This window comes from Vipera ursinii (genome assembly GCF_947247035.1).
Source record: "Vipera ursinii genome assembly, chromosome: 3".
Taxonomy (NCBI): domain Eukaryota; kingdom Metazoa; phylum Chordata; class Lepidosauria; order Squamata; family Viperidae; genus Vipera; species Vipera ursinii.
In genome coordinates, this window is record NC_139516.1 from 147,083,675 (window position 1) to 147,099,984 (window position 16,310).

Consider the following 16,310-nt stretch of genomic DNA (forward strand, 5'->3'; position numbering starts at 1 on the left):
AAAAGGCAATTATAACTTGGGAAAGAACCTGCATAAGGCAGGGATGCTCTGTGGGATGGGGCAGTGGTCTTTTAATAGCTATAAGCCATTCAGTGGGTTTTCAGAGGCAGGCGCATCATATGGGATATTGCATTAAACATTACAGGAGAAATCTCCAACTTATCCCACTGAAGGGAAAAGAAAATCAGACGAAGGGAAAGGAGTTCAGACCCGGGTCGATAGAGTTGTCCTGAACCAGCCAGGCAGCCTCGTCTCCAAAAAGAACTCCCCCGAGTACTGCCCGCTGAACTTTTATTCACCTCCAATATTACAGAAAACTACATCAGTCTCATACAAAATAGGATACATAGAAATAATTGGATTATTCAGGTGCCTATGAGATCACAGAAAAACAAGGTAGCATAAGATGTATGTGAAGGCTTTATCATAGCGTTTCCCAAACCTCCCACATGCCAGCTGCCCTGCCAGCCAGGAGAGTGTGCTCTCACTGAAGCTAACAGAGGGGCCTGCTAGGGGGGAATGGAAAGGCTGAAGGGTGAGAAACCAAATTCTTGAGAGACCAAATTCTGGCCGTTCCCACATCCCACGATGGATAAAAGAGCTGTTTGAAGTATAAAAATGCCACATCTTGCAAGTTTTAAATTTTCTGTTTTCATGTATATTCTCTTTAGATGTTTTTTAAATATTTGAATTATTTCATAATTTCAAGAGTTCTTCAATTCTTGGCTAAATTGCTTTAATTTTTCTTTATAAATAAGCAAATCTGAATTTAAAATACAGATTTTAAATTGACTTTTAACTTGACTTTAATTTTAGGAGATGGAGATGGAGATACCAGCACTACCAGAAATTCCTCTTCCCATTAGTACATCATCATTGCCAAACTTCAGCTTTGGCCCTCTAGCTAGTACTTCTGGTTCATCCTTAACTCCCAGCGCTGCCCAATCAGTGACTAACAAGGTAAATTGTGTATAAAGTAGTTGTTTTCTGCATATCCTTTCTACCTTAATCTGATTTGTACCTTCATAAAGCTTTGGGTTTTATCATTTTACGTTCTCTTTGACTAGCTGATTTATATTTCCATAATAAACAGTATAGACTAATAAAAGCACTACAAATATGTCAGCAATCCATAGTTTATGAACATTGGCCTTGGTTGCTGGAGCCTTTGTATTCTCAAACAGAAAGCAGCAGATTGCCTAGTTCTAGAGTATATAGACTACATGTGTGTGATGTATTTTGATTTTTTTAAAATCCCATTTATATCCCGCCCTTCTCCGAAGACTCAGGGCGGCTTACAATTTAAGCACAAACCAATGTGCTTAGCAATAGCCTTCATTCTATGTATATGCCTGCTTATTAGGGCTTTCCCCCCCCCCAAGCGGCATTATTACAAAGTCAGCTTATTGCCCCCAGCAATCTGGGTCCTCATTTTACCTACCTCGGAAGGATGGAAGGCTGAGTCAACCTTTAAGTTCATGACAGTAATAAAGTTATCAGTATCACAATAAAAATAGATTACTTCATAATATTTGTATATATTGGCACAATGATGTTGACATTTGGCCACTGTACATCAGTACGTTGAATTTGAAACAAAACATTCAAGATGTGAGTGAAGTGAGGACTTTCAGCTTTAATTCAAGGGGCTCGACAAAAGTGACTATATTATATAACCTATGAGGTAAGTATTCTTCATGAAGTTGGGTTATTCTGTGTAACTAATACTGTATATTTTCAGCATCGTGTATCTGTTAAGGCTGTGCAAAGAATTGCTTTTATTATGAAGGGGTATCTACAAAGAATTGCTTTTCAGATTGCTAAAAGCAACTGCATTTTCCAGGTTTACATAGCTGCTTCAGAAGGTGCTCCTGGCTGAAAGCCTGGTGCAAGCCTTGAAATGTATGGCTGCTGTAACTACAGTATTTGAAAATAAGTGCCTCATACAAACCTCTTTGGAAAGATAAATAAACCCTGGTGTGGATGTATATAGATTGCAGTCCTGCATTGTTTATCTGGGAATAAACCCCTCGTATGGGATTATGCTGCATTCTGTAAGCCTGGCTGGAAGGTTCATACTAATTTCAGCGAAATTTAACAAAACTGCATTTGTTGTAGGAGGATCGTGTTGCATAAAAGGATGATACATTCATAGATACATTTCTTTTTAATTATAAAACCTGCCACTTCATGTTTTGTTTGACGGTTGCAGAAGCTTAGGAATTAAAGTCAGAAATAGAATAGATACTAGTAGCATTACTTGTTGTCATTCCCTTAAACCAGGGGTGTCAAACTCAATTTCATTGAGGGCCGCATCAACATTGTGGTTGCTGTCAAGGGGCCGGGTGGGTGTGGCCTGGGTGAGCGTGGCCTACTGGGTGGGCGTGGCCATGCGTATGGCCTACTGGGTGGGCGTGGCCAGCTCTACATCGTTCACATCAAGGGTGCCTATGGGGACCTGGGCAGGAGTGGGACAGATCTGAGGGTCTCTGGCAGAAGGAGGGTCTCTGGGCCAGGGCCAAGGCAGTGGGGGCCATTCCCTCACTGTTTCCTGGATGGCTTTGCAGGCCACATGAAACCACTTCGCGGGCCAGATGCGGCCCCCAGGCCTTGTGTTTGACATGTCTGCCTTAAACAGTAACATCTACAGTTTGAAAAGGATTTGACATTAAACATAATTTGTGCCATATTGCACACTACTTTTGAAATTCCCCTTTGATGCAGCAGAAAGAGAAACATTTTGTTTGGGAATGCAGAGCATCGTTTTTCACAGCAGAATCTCCTATTTGTATGTGTTTATTTCTAAATATAATCAAACAATGGCTAGTTATATTCTTGTGCCACCCAATTCCCTTCTCTCCCCCCCGCCCCTCCCCCCCATTGGGCTGCCAAGCCACAAAGGTTGGGGACTGCTGCTTTAGGGTAGCTGTTTAATATTTGGATTTTTTTAAATTAGGTACAGCCAGCTAGCAGTCCTGTGTTCAAATTTTCATCTCCAATTGTAAAATCTACTGAAGCAGAAATGCTGCCTCCAGTATCTGTAAGTAATAATGCCTGTGTGATTTTATGGCAAGGGAAGATGGTGATAATAGAAAAGAAAATGGTTTAAAGTTCAGAAGTAGAGGTGTGCTATTCCTGTTTATAGAATAGGGCTGTTCTACTTCTCATTTGACATTTAATGTTTATTTCTGTCAGGTTGGTGGCTTTAAATTTAGTGCTCCTGTTGCAAAATCATCTGATCTTTCAGGATCCAGAAATACTTCATTATCACCCCAAATTAATACAGGTAATTTTATGCATTTAATGTAGAATTTTTCTCTTGACTGGGAAATCGGGTACTAAGATTCCTAGTTCAAAAGAAATGGAGGAAAAATAATGGTTAAAGTTTATTAACTATTCTTTCAAAAGTGAAAATGTCTTCCAATTTTAAATAGCTTTTTTAACCATATATTCAGTTTAGGTAAAAATTTATTCTAGGCTCTCATGATCTTCTAAGAAAGATTATTTAACTTGTATGACAGTATGAAACTGCTAATTGTAAAAGCTGCTTCATGAAATCTCTTGTAATAATTAGTCCATTATCTCATGTATATTTGCTCAAGGCCACAATGCTATTCAAACTTTTTTTTCCATCAACAGCTGTCAACAGCATAAGGAATAAGAAAGAAATTGAATATGATGGTCCTTTTAAGCCTGCAAAAATCCTAAAAGAAGGGAGTGTACTGGATATTTTAAAAAGTCCTGGTGAGTCAATAAATGAGATTTTAATTATACGCAAATAATAATTTGTTTTCTTCTAAGCATTCTTAAGAGAAAAGAAGAATTTAACATATGAAGAAGCTAGAAATTTGTACTGATTTGGTGCATATCAGATTATTTTTATTAAATCAAGCACATCCTATATAATATAGGATGTATTTTATATGTTTATTCATTTAAAATGTGTTTTGTTTTGTTTTTTCAGGTAAGTTTTTTAAAAGAAGCTCATGCTGCATATTTTAAGGACATGATTTTAATATAAAGTTATTTTCAGGACAGTGGTTAGCAAAGGGAATTTTAGGGAATTCGATAAATAAATTTTAAAAAATACATATTGTTACTAAAATGTTGGTTGTTTTAATGTAGTTTCAAAAGAATTTTTGCTGGAAACGTAAGGTTCTTTTCTGGGTGTTTTTTTTCTTAGATTTTCCTTCCCCAGCTAGTCTATCAACGTCCCCATCATCAATCACACCATCTGTTGAAACAAGCACAGTACTTTACACAAGGCCTGCAATAAGTAAATTTTCTGGAGCTGTTTCAGGACTTGGAGATCCTATGAAGCAAATGCCAACCTATTGGCCACACGACACATGTCTTACCCAGAGCAAGTTGGCAGAAAACAAATGTACAGCCTCCCAAATTACAAAAGTGCCAACATCCAATGGTACTAAACAGACTGAGACTTTAACTCAGAACATCACCATCAAACCAATAGTTTCTTCCACAGAAGCACAAGGGTTTGGAGATAAGTTTAAAGCAGGAGTGGGAACTTGGGACTGTGATACCTGTTTGGTCCAGAACAAATCAGAAACTGCAAAATGTGTTGCCTGTGAAACACCAAAACCTGGAACAGGAGTAAAACAAGCTCTGGTGTTGCCTTTTGTCATAGACAATGCAACCACAACAGTGTCTTCCTCTTCTAGTTCTGCTAATGTAACAAACACTTTAGGATTTGGAGACAAATTCAAAAAGCCGAAAGGTGCTTGGGAGTGTTCTGTGTGCTTAGTGTCAAATCTGGAAGAGAACAACCAGTGTGTGGCCTGTCAGTCAAGCAAAGCAGGTGAGTTTTTTTTTTTTAATTCCATTTAGTTTGCAGAACATTTGAAAATTGTATCAGAAGAAAGACTCGAATCCTAAACACAGTTACTGGAAAGTAAAACAACACTGTGTCACATGGAACTTTTTTCTGAAAACATGCACAAGACTATACTATTGCGTAATTTATTTTAAGAAGAAAGCCTAGGACACCACCGAAAACATACTGGAATATTTTAATGTTAAAAATATGTGTAGCCTGCTTTTAGTATTGTAATTATTTTTTGCCCTTATGATGACCGTGTTTATGTATGCCTATGTTTAATTATAAGGGACGCGGTGGCTCAGTGGGTTAGGATGCTGAGCTTGTCGATCAGAAGGTCGGCAGTTTGGCGGGTCGAATCCCGAGTGCCGCGTAACAGAGTGAGCGCCTGTTACTCGTCCCAGCTTCTGCCAACCTAGCAGTTCGAAAGCACGTAAAAAATGCAAGTAGAAAAATAGGGACCACTATGGTGGGAAGGTAACAGCGTTCCGTGCGCCTTTGGCGTCCAGTCATGCCGGCCACATGACCATGGAGATGTCCTCAGACAAACGCTGGCTCTTCGGCTATGAAACGGAGATGAGCACCGGCCCCTAGAGTCGGAAACGACTAGCACGCATGTGCGGGGGAACCTTTACCTTTACCTTTACCTTATGTTTAATTATAATGCAAGATTTTATTACACCGCCAAATACGAAAAAGATAGACAATGGTGTATGGATACAGATAATTTGAGTTTGGGGACCAAAGTGATAATCATGTTATAATGCCACGTATTAAAGGCACAAATGAGAATACTGAAAAGAATCTCTGTTGTTAGGTGATTCTTAATGTTTCTCTGATAGATTTTTATCCTGGATTCATCTTTAGAAATCACTGCCCAGTTGAAATTGGACATAAGTTCTTTAGTTAATATGTTAGCCAGTTTCTCAAGAATTCTAGGTTCACTCTGGACTTTTATTTTGACAGTAAAGCAAAACATACATTATTTATTTCATAGCTTGGCACCATCTATTCTGCAAGAGTTTAAGTTGGTATAAGTAATCTTTCCTAATTTTTCCCCTCCGCTCTCATGTATTTTATTGTAACAAATGTAGGAAACTATGCTGCTCAAAAATATAAAGGGAACACTTAAACAACACAATGTACTGTATTTAATAGTAGGATGTCTTATCTTGTGTTCCCTTTATTTTTTTGAACAGTATAGTTTGCATTTAAAATTATGAATACTGATTCTATGCTCGAATTATTTGTAATTTCTCCCTATGAAGCAGCTATTAAACTTGTTTATTTTAAATTAGCACTTTTCTGGAGTGGGCCTTTTGCTAATAGTTGCTTTATATCATTTTGTTTTATTATTTAGGAAGTTCAGTACCTACGGTCAGTGGCAGTGCTTCATCTTTACCTACTCTTTCTGGAGGATTTTTGAATTTAGACAAATTCAAGAAACCAGAGGGAAGCTGGGACTGTGAAACCTGCTTAGTACAAAACAAAGCAGATGCAATCAAATGTGTAGCTTGTGAGAGTTCAAAACCAGGCCACAAGACTGAATTCAAAGGTAAGTAAATAAAGTAATCTTTTTTATTTATGTTATTTGTTTCACTAGAAAAAATAAGCTTAAGTCAGATACGTTTAGATATTTGCTTCCCTTGTAGATATTTGCTGCCCTTTCTAACAGAGTGCAGTGCTGGATTTCAATCAGTGTGCAATTTTCTTATAGAAAAGCAAGAGCCCGTTCAAATCAACAGTTCAGTATGATTTCCACTGTAAGCAAATATCTGCCAAAAATCTTGCCAAGAAGATTGCAAGGACTTCTCTGTGTAGTTGCCAAGAGGCTGAGGTTCAGTATAGGTAGACTTCACTTAGTACTGTTGGAACTGGCAACTTCATCGCTAAGTGACATGGTTGTAAAGTGAAATAGTATGTGACTGTACCCAACTTTGTTAATTCCACTTGCAGTTGTTAAGTGAATCCCCATGAGTTTTTAAGTATGATGTTACGTGACCAGGACTTATGGCTTCCTGCTGGCTTCCTCACTAAGATTGTTGGAATCCAGCTGTGAAGGTTATTACGTGACTGCTGGATGCTGCAACTATTGTAGATGTGTGCTGGTTGCCAAGTGACTGAATTGTGAGCATGTGACTGGGGACACACTTAAAGCCTAGAAGTTCGTGTTTCTTTTTCATCATTGTCACAACTTCAAATGGTTACTGAATGAGTGGTTGGCAAGCAATGATTACCTGTGCCCTTAAAATACACCAGATTGTTCAAGACTATATGAAAACTTCAGAACGTACTAAATTAAAATTCCATTTAATTGCAGGTTTTAATACAGCGACTTCAGAGCCATCTGCTCCTTCGTTTAAATTTGGTATTCAGTCATCATCCTCATCAGAATTATCCCAGACTTTGGGAACTGCAGGAAAAAACTTCAAATTTGGAGAACAAGCAGGATTCAAATTTGGCAATACATCAGAATCGGGTTCATCAGGAAGCTTTACATTTTCTAAAAACGAGGGCTCCGTCCCGGGAAGCTTTTCTTCAGAGACTAAATCTGAGGAGAGTGTGAAAGAAGGAAAGAGCAATACCGCTTTCAGTTTTGGACTTCCTGCTGGAGCTAGCAGTTCTTCATCTACTACATCATTTCAATTTGGAATTGCTAACCTTGGACAACCAGAGAAGAAAGATGGACCCAGCAAACCAGTTATAGGAGGTTTCACTTTTGGCACAGGTTCTATAGGATCCACAACTGCATCTGAGAAAAAAACTGGAATAGGTACTTTCAAATTTGGAAATGTAGAGGGGAAGGAAATTACAGAAAGTTCCTTTTCCTCTAAGAAATCAGAGGAGAAAAAGGGAGCGCCTTCAGCAAAAGGTGGCTTTACTTTCAGCAATATAGACCCTGTGAATGCCCCACCGCTTACTTTGGGAAGGACAGACGAAAAGCAGGAGGTGGGCGCCTCTTCTGCGTCATCAGTGTTTGGAAAGAAAGCAGAGAGTGAAGAGTCAAAGGCACAGCCTATGTTTTCATTTGTGAAAACGGAACAAACCAAAGACAATGGCACAGTTAAGCCTGCGTTTAATTTCAACTTGGCAAAACCTGCCGAGAAACCAACTGAACAACAAATAAAACCAACATTTGCATTTGGGGCACAAGCAAGCTCTGCTGCAGGTAAGTGCAAAAATTCATTGAATTCTCAAGTTTTTTATTTCATGCTTTTTATTACTTTGATTAATGGTGATATTAAATTGGCCGATTAAGAAGATACACCTCTAAAACAAGGGCCTTGATTATGGATTCACAGTTGCAAATTCATCACACAGGAACTTCAGCAGAACAGAGTTGAACTAAAGTACAGTAATATTATGAAAAGCCTAATTGAGCCAGAAAACAGATTTATCCAATAAAGGAATGATCTAATGGAAATAACTAATATTACAATCCACTGTTTCCACACTTTAAATTGCAATATTAAACTGAAAATCAGAAACTCATCCCTGTCTAGGCTTGGATACCCATATTTGGCAAGACCATTCCCACATAATAGAATATTATGCTTGTTTTTCATTATAAGCATTGTACTATTTTCAGAATTTTTAATAATACAGGTAAGAGAATCTAAAGCCAAATTAAAAAATAATAGGGGGAAGAGGGTATTTTTTACATACTATGACATAAATTTAACCTAAGGAGAAGGCATATCTTTAATAATTACTTATTATTTAGAGGTTGAATGTATCATGGTACCGTGTAATTTCCAAGAAAGCATATTGGAAGCTTTCCCAACATCCATAGTTATTATAGAGGCTGGATTCTGTTTTGACTTAAAAGAACAAAATTAATGCTTGATCGTATCTGAATACTGTAGCAATGTACAAAACTCACATGAGGTTGGAATATTCTAGAGAACTTTGTTTGGTCTGAAACACCATATCACGGACACATTGAACCTCCTAGTTAAAAAGCTTTACTTTCAAACTGCCCAAAATCATATGGTTCGGATCCAATTCTTAAATTGGTAAGTTTTTCAGATTCCTACATCTGAACTTGATGACTCTCAATAAACTCAGCTTGAGCTGGATGTCCAAAAGGCAGAACAAGAAGCTGCAATCTAGGGGACAAAAGTGCTGTTAAAATGTTACCATCTATGTTTATAAAGGAAATAATTGTATAATTACAGCACATAGTTTTTCCTTAACTGGTTAAAAATATATATATATATAATGTTATCTTATTAAAAATTAAAGGGTAAGATTTATTTGAAAAAGCATCATAAACCTTTAGTAAAATAGAGTTTGAAACTCAAGATGAAAATATTGTTTTGGAAAGAACCAGTATCTCGTCAAAATGCCAAGGTAGGATACACACCGGTAAAAAAAACATTTATAAAAATAAGCTCTCTCCTCACTTGTGTGTAATAGCAGTAGTTCATCATCTCAAGCATTTTATTCTTTGGTATTATAGGAATCTGATGTTTTGATTTTCTAATTGAAGAATTAAACATGATTTCCGATGAGAAACGTACATTCTAGCCTAATAACCACAGCTGCCTGGAATTCTACAAAAGAGGGATGGATTTTTCTTTTTGTTCACCCAACATAAAAATCAAAGAATGAGTGGAAACTCCTCCCACACTCTTGCTTTTTTACAAAAAAGCTCTGAACATTTTTATTTTAGACTCATATATCCTCCTTTTTCCTACCGCCCAACAATTATAAGATTATCATTCTTATCAGCTGTGTAAGACTGAATGATTAAAAAGAGATAAAACCTGTCACCAATGCAAGTTAGAACATGTTCAGGTTGGTGAGAAACTGTTTTCTATAACAAGAAAATGATTATAGAAATTGAATACCAATCAGCATTCACATCATAATCAATATAACTCCGTTTGAAACCATATTGGTAACCCAGAATCAAGTAAGGCAGCATGATGTAATAGTAGGGGAGGGGCAGTTGATAAACACAATTTGAAGTACAAAGTATGTTGGTATATTGGCAATTAAAAAACAGATTACCATATGTACTGGAGGGTAAAAACAGAAGCAAGGATAGGAAGAAGTGAAAAGAGAAATATATAAACAAAGAAGGGAATGATGTGCTTTACAGCATATGCAATGGAAAGGGGGAATCTAGATAAGACGGTGGGGAATATTTTAATGTTAACAATAAAAAACAACTTGATAAAAGGAATTTAATAGCTAGATGTCAAATGTGATAAAATAATATTCAGGTATTGTTTGATTGTCTATTTAAACATTCATGTAGCTGTAACCGCATTTAGTTTCTTACAGTTTCCATGAACATTGAATATTCCCAAAGTAATGTATAAATAGATTGTAATTCTATGGAAAGTCCAGAATTCAAAATAAGTACAATTATGAGCTTTTGAACTTGGTGTAGACTAGAGTAAAAAGAAGCATTAGACTGTTGAAGTTGAGTGAGAATGTGTAGTTATTCATGCTTGGGTATTAATGAATGAATTACCTCTTTTGAGCTGAACTTATTTAAGGAATTATAGTGGAAATGACTCGCTAAACTGAGGTGTTACAATTATAGCATCATTATTATTATTATTTATTACAAGGGAAAAGAGAATGAAGACACAAAATTCAGTCCCAACATAAAATAGATAAAAGATGGAAGAGGAACTCAATGTAGAAACAACAAGGGGAAAACATGATCAAGTATGTGCAGAACATATAGTGTAATTGAGAACAAAGATTTTTAAAGGAGCAGGAAGACATATATGCAGCATTGTTCTGATTGCAAATTAGTGAATGAAAAAGTTTCCTATTGTATATGGGTACCAAGAGGTAAAGGTAAAATTTTACTCCTCTAGTTGATGCCGACTACAGAGAGTGGTGTTCATCTCCATTTCAAGGCCATTGAGCCAATGCTTCCGAAGACATTTACCTGGTCATGTAGCCAGCATGACATCACAGAAAGTTACCTTCCCACACAAATGATACCTATTTATCTACTCACATCTGCATGCTTTTGAACTTCTAGATTGACAGGAGGGTACAAAGAAGAGATACATAAATATAAACAGTATATCTTGAGCATTTGTTTATTTATCCTAATTTAAAGGCTGCCCGACTCCTCAGTGTGTCAAGGCAGCTTCAAATAGAAAAAACACACATGGAGATATGAGTAAAAAGAACTTTGACCAGCTGGGAAAACAATACCCCAAGCCATTTATTCAACATAACAAATGGCTTCCCGATCACTTTATCCTAAGACTTCAGAGAATAACCAGGTTTTTTAAACAGATTCCTAAATGTCACAAGGGCGACAGCTATGCAAATCTCCAGGGAGATCTCATTCCAAAGGGCAGGCACTGCAACAGAAAAGGCATGATTCCTGTGGTGACAAGATAACACTGATTGATGAGACCTGATTTGACCCAGTTTGCTGTATCATAAGAGACAGGCAGAACACAATTGGAGATAATCCCTCGAGCCACACCCTATGCCAGGGGTAGGCAACCTCGGCTCTTTTATGACTCATGGACTTCAACTCCCAGAATCCCTGAGTCAGCTCTGCTGACTCAGGAATTCTGGGAGTTGAAGTCCATGAGTCATAAAAGAGCCGAGGTTGCCTACCCCTGCCATAAGCCATGAAGGGTCCTAAAGGTGACAACCAGTGCTCTGGGTTGAAATACAAAGATTAACAAAACATTTTAAAGACTGACATTAAACTAAAACCAGAGCTTTTCTTGGTGGGAGTAATGGACAAACAGCTGGAAAAAACTTACGGATAATTGCTTTGTGCATGGTAATTGCAGTGAGATTATTAAAATACCTGTAATACTAAAATAGAGGAATGGTTGATGGTGACAGAATTTGCAGAGATTCAAAATTGACCTGTTTAATTAGAGAAAAGACAATAATTACAGAGGTTAGGGACTGGAAATCCTTTCTGGACTTTTTGCTGAAATTGGAACAAAATGCCCTTGTGACTTGTGAGTTTAATGATTAGAAAAGATAGATAATGGAAAGAAGGGAGTTATGATATAACCTTAAAGAAAGAAGCTAACATTTGAATACATTGATAACTGCTATAAAGAAGATTAGAAGACATTTAACGAAAATTAATTTTAAAAAATGAGAACCAATATCTTGAATTACACTTGGAAGCTGACTGGTAATCATTGCAGTTTGCAATGCAGTGGGGTTCATAAGGACATCTATTTATATATTTTATAGATTTATGTAGCCACCAATCTGAAGTTTGGGATTCTGGTTACATAATGTGACCCTCCCATGTTGCCTTCACTACTACATTTTGGATTAGCTGTAACTTCTAGATCAGACATGTCAAACACAAGGCCTGGGGGCCGGATGCGGCCCGCGAAGTGGTTTCAACCATGGTTCAAACCATGGTTCAAACAAAAGAGGAGTTCATGTTTTATTAAACCTGGCACTAACAGACAGGAGGAAGCATGCAAGTACATGTTTTCAGTATAATAAACCATGGTTTGGATAGAGATTAATTTAATCGAATCATATCATTCAGTTACACAGTTGTGTAATACTCTGTATAAAATGCGTTGGGAATTCTTCACTAAATGAGTGTATAATCCCTGGTATCCTCTCATCCCTTAGAACCCTTTATCTCTTTACAGCATCAGTAGCCATCTTCATCGTTTGTTTCTAACTTACAGTTTGGTTTACGTTTTAGATCCAGCACCAGCAAAGGAGCCATTCACCTTCCTGAGTAATACTTCTTCTATTACTCCTGTGCCAAGTGTTTCTCTTGGTGGCAGCAGTAGCAGCAGCAGCACGATATTTAGCAGCACCCCTTCTTCCTCAGCTCCCCCGCCAGCATTTTTATTTGGACAGGCCACCAACACTGTGAGCAGTTCTGCTTTTGGTAATGCTTCTGATTCAAATATCACAAAGTCTTTTGGGTTCTCTCAAGACAGCAAGCCACCAACAACCACTTCCGGGGCAAGCACTCCTGTTCCGTTCCTCTTTGGTTCAGGCCCCCCCACTAACATCACCGCTAACACTGGTTTCGGTTTTGCAACACCTACCACAACAGCGCCTCCTACAGGTATGCTTGAAAATTAGAAAAGTGACTATAGAAGAAACTAGATTTCCAAATAAGAATTGCGCGGAGAGTTCTGAGACGATTAAAATATGCAAAGGCTGAATTTACAGACTATCTGTGGGATGATGATGCTTTTTGGTAATCAGTTTAAAACAATTGTTAGTGAAAATATTATAAGTAATCATTAACTTCAGTGATATTTATCAGCTTGTTTAATCCTATTAATGGCAGAAGAACCTATATAAAAGCTATTGCAATAGCATGAGCTAATGCAATAGCTCTTACATCAAGCAATTTCATCAGGTTTTTGAAATTATTCTATTTACTCAGCTAAGTTTTTTTCTGCTTTTTTTCTATCTTGCATTATGCCTGTTTCCAACTAGCTATGTGTTCTTTAACAGCATGTTTTTTTTCCAATTGCTTTGTTGCACTTACTATAGCTCTGTTGGTCTAATTATAGAAATGAACTACAGTATTACAATAATTAACACATGTAGGCATTTTTCAATAATGGATGGAATAATGTTTGGATGAGATATTTGCTCTTTCACAGATCAGTGAGTTAAATGTGAACGTGGGACTGAAATGTTATATCCTTGTTATCTTAGAAAATGTATAATAAAATGAATAAGCTTGAATTATGGTATGTTTTAAATAAAAATGGAACTGAAAATTTGTTGCTAAAGGAAAGACTAGCTGTATATTATGGAAGCAAAGAAGGAAGTAGGAATATTCTTTATTGGCCAAGTGTGATTGGACACAAAGAATTTTTGTCCAGTGCATAAGCTCGGGGTACGTACAAACCACAAAGTAATAAGTCATAGGTCATAAATCATAAGATACAAACAACAAGTGATAAATCATAAGATACCAATAGGAGAAGGTTGTAGGAAAGATGAGACAGATGAGAAGGATAATAGCAATACAGCCCTGTTACATGGGTAAGTATCTTTAGGCATAAGACAGTGCTGTGAGATTTAAGTGTTTATAAAAGATGGGGAATTTGAGAAATTCTAAGATGTACAAATGATGATGAAAAGTAGTTCATTACGAAGAATGGATGGCAAAAATGGAAAACACGGCTGAGAGTGCTTGTTATACGGAACTGAGAGTCAAAGATGTCAGAAGAAATAGAAGTCAAGACTGAATGGATGCTGAGTGAATATGGACTGAATTTAAATGTCATTATTCAGGCACATAACTGGGGTAGATGAAATTGCAAAACAGAAGAAAGGAAAATGTGAAGGAAATATGGATGGGTCAAGAAGAAGGGTGAGGAAAAGCAAAGTCATGGCTGGATGATGTCAGAGAGATTATTATCTTCTGCTTTCAATGAGTTTGCCTTGTTGGTTTGCCCCTCTGTGCTTTGCATAACTCTAGATCCTGAAAGAGAATGGCTGATAGGTTTAAATGTATGTGTAGTTGCCATGTTTATTCTGCTCATTTGTTTTTCTAGGTTCTTCTTCCTTTGTGTTTGGCTCTGGATCTTCAGCTTCTGCAGCCGGTCCAGCTTTTGGTGCTAGTCAGACACCAACATTTGGTCAAAGCCAAGCCTCCAATCAGACCAGTACTCCAACCTTTGGATCACTTTCCTCATCTTCATTATTTCCTGCTAGCGCTCTGCCTGCTCCTCCAGCTTTTGGGACTGCATCAAGTGCTGCCCAGCCTTCTGTCTTTGGACAGCAAGCTAACCAACAACCTGGCTTTGGTTCAGGTACAGCTCCTGGTACTGGTAAGTTCAAACTACAGTTTTCATTCTGTAACTAGTTGTGTTCTTTGAAAAGCCTATGTTTGGTTTTCAACTTTCGTATCTAAAACTCCGAAGACCAGAGTTAGTATATCTGTTTTAACTTCCAGATGCCATCTTTGTAAGATTTGAGTCAGACATGTTCCATTTGGCATATTTCCCTCATGTTTGAATAATTTTGGATGCAGAAATCCTTTTTGTTCCTCTCATTATTTCCAGCTGCTTTCTTCATCCATGCATGGTGGGTGCCTCATCCCCTTTCCCCTTGTCTTCTGCATGGGTGCTTCATCCATATGTGACTATTATTAGATCAGTTCAAATCATAATATACAGATTATGAATGCCAAATTTCATATTACTAGCTTGGAAAATACTATTTCTGTGAGCAAAAGAATTTTGATACATATAATGTCAGGACTTCTTGGCAACATCTAATCCAATTTTTCCTGTAAAACTTTGTGTCAGAAGTCAATATGAAACTTAGCTAATTGTAATATATTTGAATGAACATACAAAGTGAACTAATGCTCTAGTTCTCTTTGTATGTTCATTCAAATCTATTACAATCAGCTAAGTTTCATATTGACATCTGACACAAAGTTTTGCAGGAAAAATTGGATTACCGTATTTTTCGGACCATAAGACGCACCTGACCATAAGACGCACCCAGTTTTTAGAGCAGGAAAACAAGAAAAAAAATATTCTGAACCAAATAGTAAGAAAGAAAGAAACCAAACCAAATAGTAAGAAAGAAAGAAAGACACCTGCATGCATAGAGAACATCACAGGACTGGTGGCCAGTGCAGCAGCAAATTTACCAGTAGTCTGTGTTTTGCGTATAACAATGGGCTCTGCAGCGGTGGTCCAAAAAGTCAAGATGGAGGACACCCCTTAATAAATGGGGATACAAAAAAAGGGGCCAGGTCTCCACAAGGTGCAGCTGGAAAGATGGCAGTGGACGCGATCCGTCCACCGCCCCTCCTGCTCTTTTCCGCTGGGAGCCCGCAAACGTGTGAATTACCGGTAGCTCTCCTCGAACGCCCACTTCTCCCGCGGTACGAGAACAACCCTCATGATTCTTTCTCTACGCACCCCACCCTCGTCGCGTCCCCCACTGTCGCGCGGTGGCCCTGCCACTCAGGAACCTGCATTTCTATTGGCTGGTCAGCAGCTCGGCGTGCTGGCTTCCCCACCTCCACCCTCCACCCCGTGGGTTCCGTGTCTCGGTGCACGTGTATACGCAGCAGGGCTGTGTTGAGAGCCAAGGGAGGAGGAGAGGCGAGGAATGTGGATGGGGCGGTTTGAACAGCAAGCGCTCGATTTAGCCAAGGGGCTTCTCTATTTTCGCTCGATCCGAGAGAGTTTTTAAACCGGCGGAAGCGCTCGGGGGAAAGGAAGAAAAGAAAAAAAAACTTCAGGCACGCCCCTGCATGGGAAGGCACCTGCCCCCCCCCCCGTCTCTGCCCGGCGAGCGAAGGAAAGCCCCGCAGCCTCCTCGCCAGAGGGCAGGGCAGTGTGCGCAGGCGGTGGCGGGCCTCCCGTCTCCACCCCGGGAGGCTGGATGGGGCCAGGCAGCGGCTCATCCCGGCCGGGAGGTGGCAGTGGTGCCAAAACTGCCTCGTTGCCCGCCGCCAGGACGGAGGTGCTGGCAACGCTCTTGGCTTAGACCC

The 16,310-nt window shown here is 38.5% G+C and overlaps 1 protein-coding gene across 3 annotated transcripts in view; it reads left to right on the forward strand.

Moving 5' to 3' along the window:
• The window catches only part of NUP153 (nucleoporin 153), a 35,659-nt gene that overhangs the window by 15,973 nt on the left and 3,376 nt on the right, over positions 1–16,310 (forward strand). For 2 of the 3 annotated variants that reach the window (XM_083357853.1, XM_083357854.1), the window contains exons 12-20: positions 817–960; positions 2,957–3,040; positions 3,196–3,286; positions 3,640–3,744; positions 4,184–4,819; positions 6,198–6,392; positions 7,158–8,006; positions 12,522–12,896; positions 14,350–14,625. In XM_083357853.1, the coding sequence (XP_083213979.1) occupies positions 817–960; positions 2,957–3,040; positions 3,196–3,286; positions 3,640–3,744; positions 4,184–4,819; positions 6,198–6,392; positions 7,158–8,006; positions 12,522–12,896; positions 14,350–14,625 (2,755 nt within the window). The remainder of the gene's footprint in view (positions 1–816; positions 961–2,956; positions 3,041–3,195; positions 3,287–3,639; positions 3,745–4,183; positions 4,820–6,197; positions 6,393–7,157; positions 8,007–12,521; positions 12,897–14,349; positions 14,626–16,310) is intronic. The other variant, XM_083357855.1, reaches the window with a different exon arrangement.